Source organism: Nannochloropsis gaditana (genome assembly GCF_000240725.1).
Source record: "Nannochloropsis gaditana CCMP526 unplaced genomic scaffold scaffold397, whole genome shotgun sequence".
NCBI lineage: Eukaryota > Eustigmatophyceae > Eustigmatales > Monodopsidaceae > Microchloropsis > Microchloropsis gaditana.
In genome coordinates, this window is record NW_005803556.1 from 13,439 (window position 1) to 13,956 (window position 518).

The 518-nt window shown below is 62.4% G+C and overlaps 1 protein-coding gene across 1 annotated transcript in view; it reads right to left on the reverse strand.

Moving 5' to 3' along the window:
- Positions 1-518, reverse strand: part of NGA_0414900 (block of proliferation 1) — a gene marked incomplete at its 5' end in the record, with an annotated part of 13,749 nt that overhangs the window by 4,437 nt on the left and 8,794 nt on the right. Inside the window, one exon of the mRNA XM_005854752.1 lies at positions 194-518. This exon is cut by the window's right edge and continues 693 nt beyond it. Within this exon, the coding sequence (XP_005854814.1) occupies positions 194-518 (325 nt within the window). The remainder of the gene's footprint in view (positions 1-193) is intronic.

The following is a 518-nucleotide window of genomic DNA, read 5'->3' on the forward strand; positions in this document are numbered from 1 at the left end:
TGGGCGCGGCGAACCCCCTTCAAGAGGGCTTGCACTGAGTAGCGGGTGAAGCTGAGGGAGGGATGGAGGGGGAAACGGTCAGTGTCGTGAGTCTACGGCCATTAGAGTCACGCGGGAGTCAGCATCACCACATCAAGCGCTGGGATAGGGCCTCTCCTTTCCCCCTCTCCTTCCCTCCCTCCCTCCTCCCCACCGGAGTATGGCGGCCTGGTAGTCATGATCCGAGGGGCGCGACTCACGCAGCACCGCCTTCCCGTCTACCATGCACCCGTCCGTCACGCTCTGTGGGTACAGCACGATCTCCCGGTGCTCCAAGAGGGCCTTGGCGTCCTTCAGCTGGAACCGCGGCGGGAGCGAGGGAAGGAGGAAGGGAGGGAGGAAGGAAAGGAGGAAGGGAGGGAGGAAGGGGGATGGGTGGCTGTATCCTGAGATTGCCTTTTCACGACAAATCATGTACTTGATCTTTCTTGCCCCTCTCTCCCTCCCTCCATCCCTCCCACCTGCCCTCCTCCCTCCCT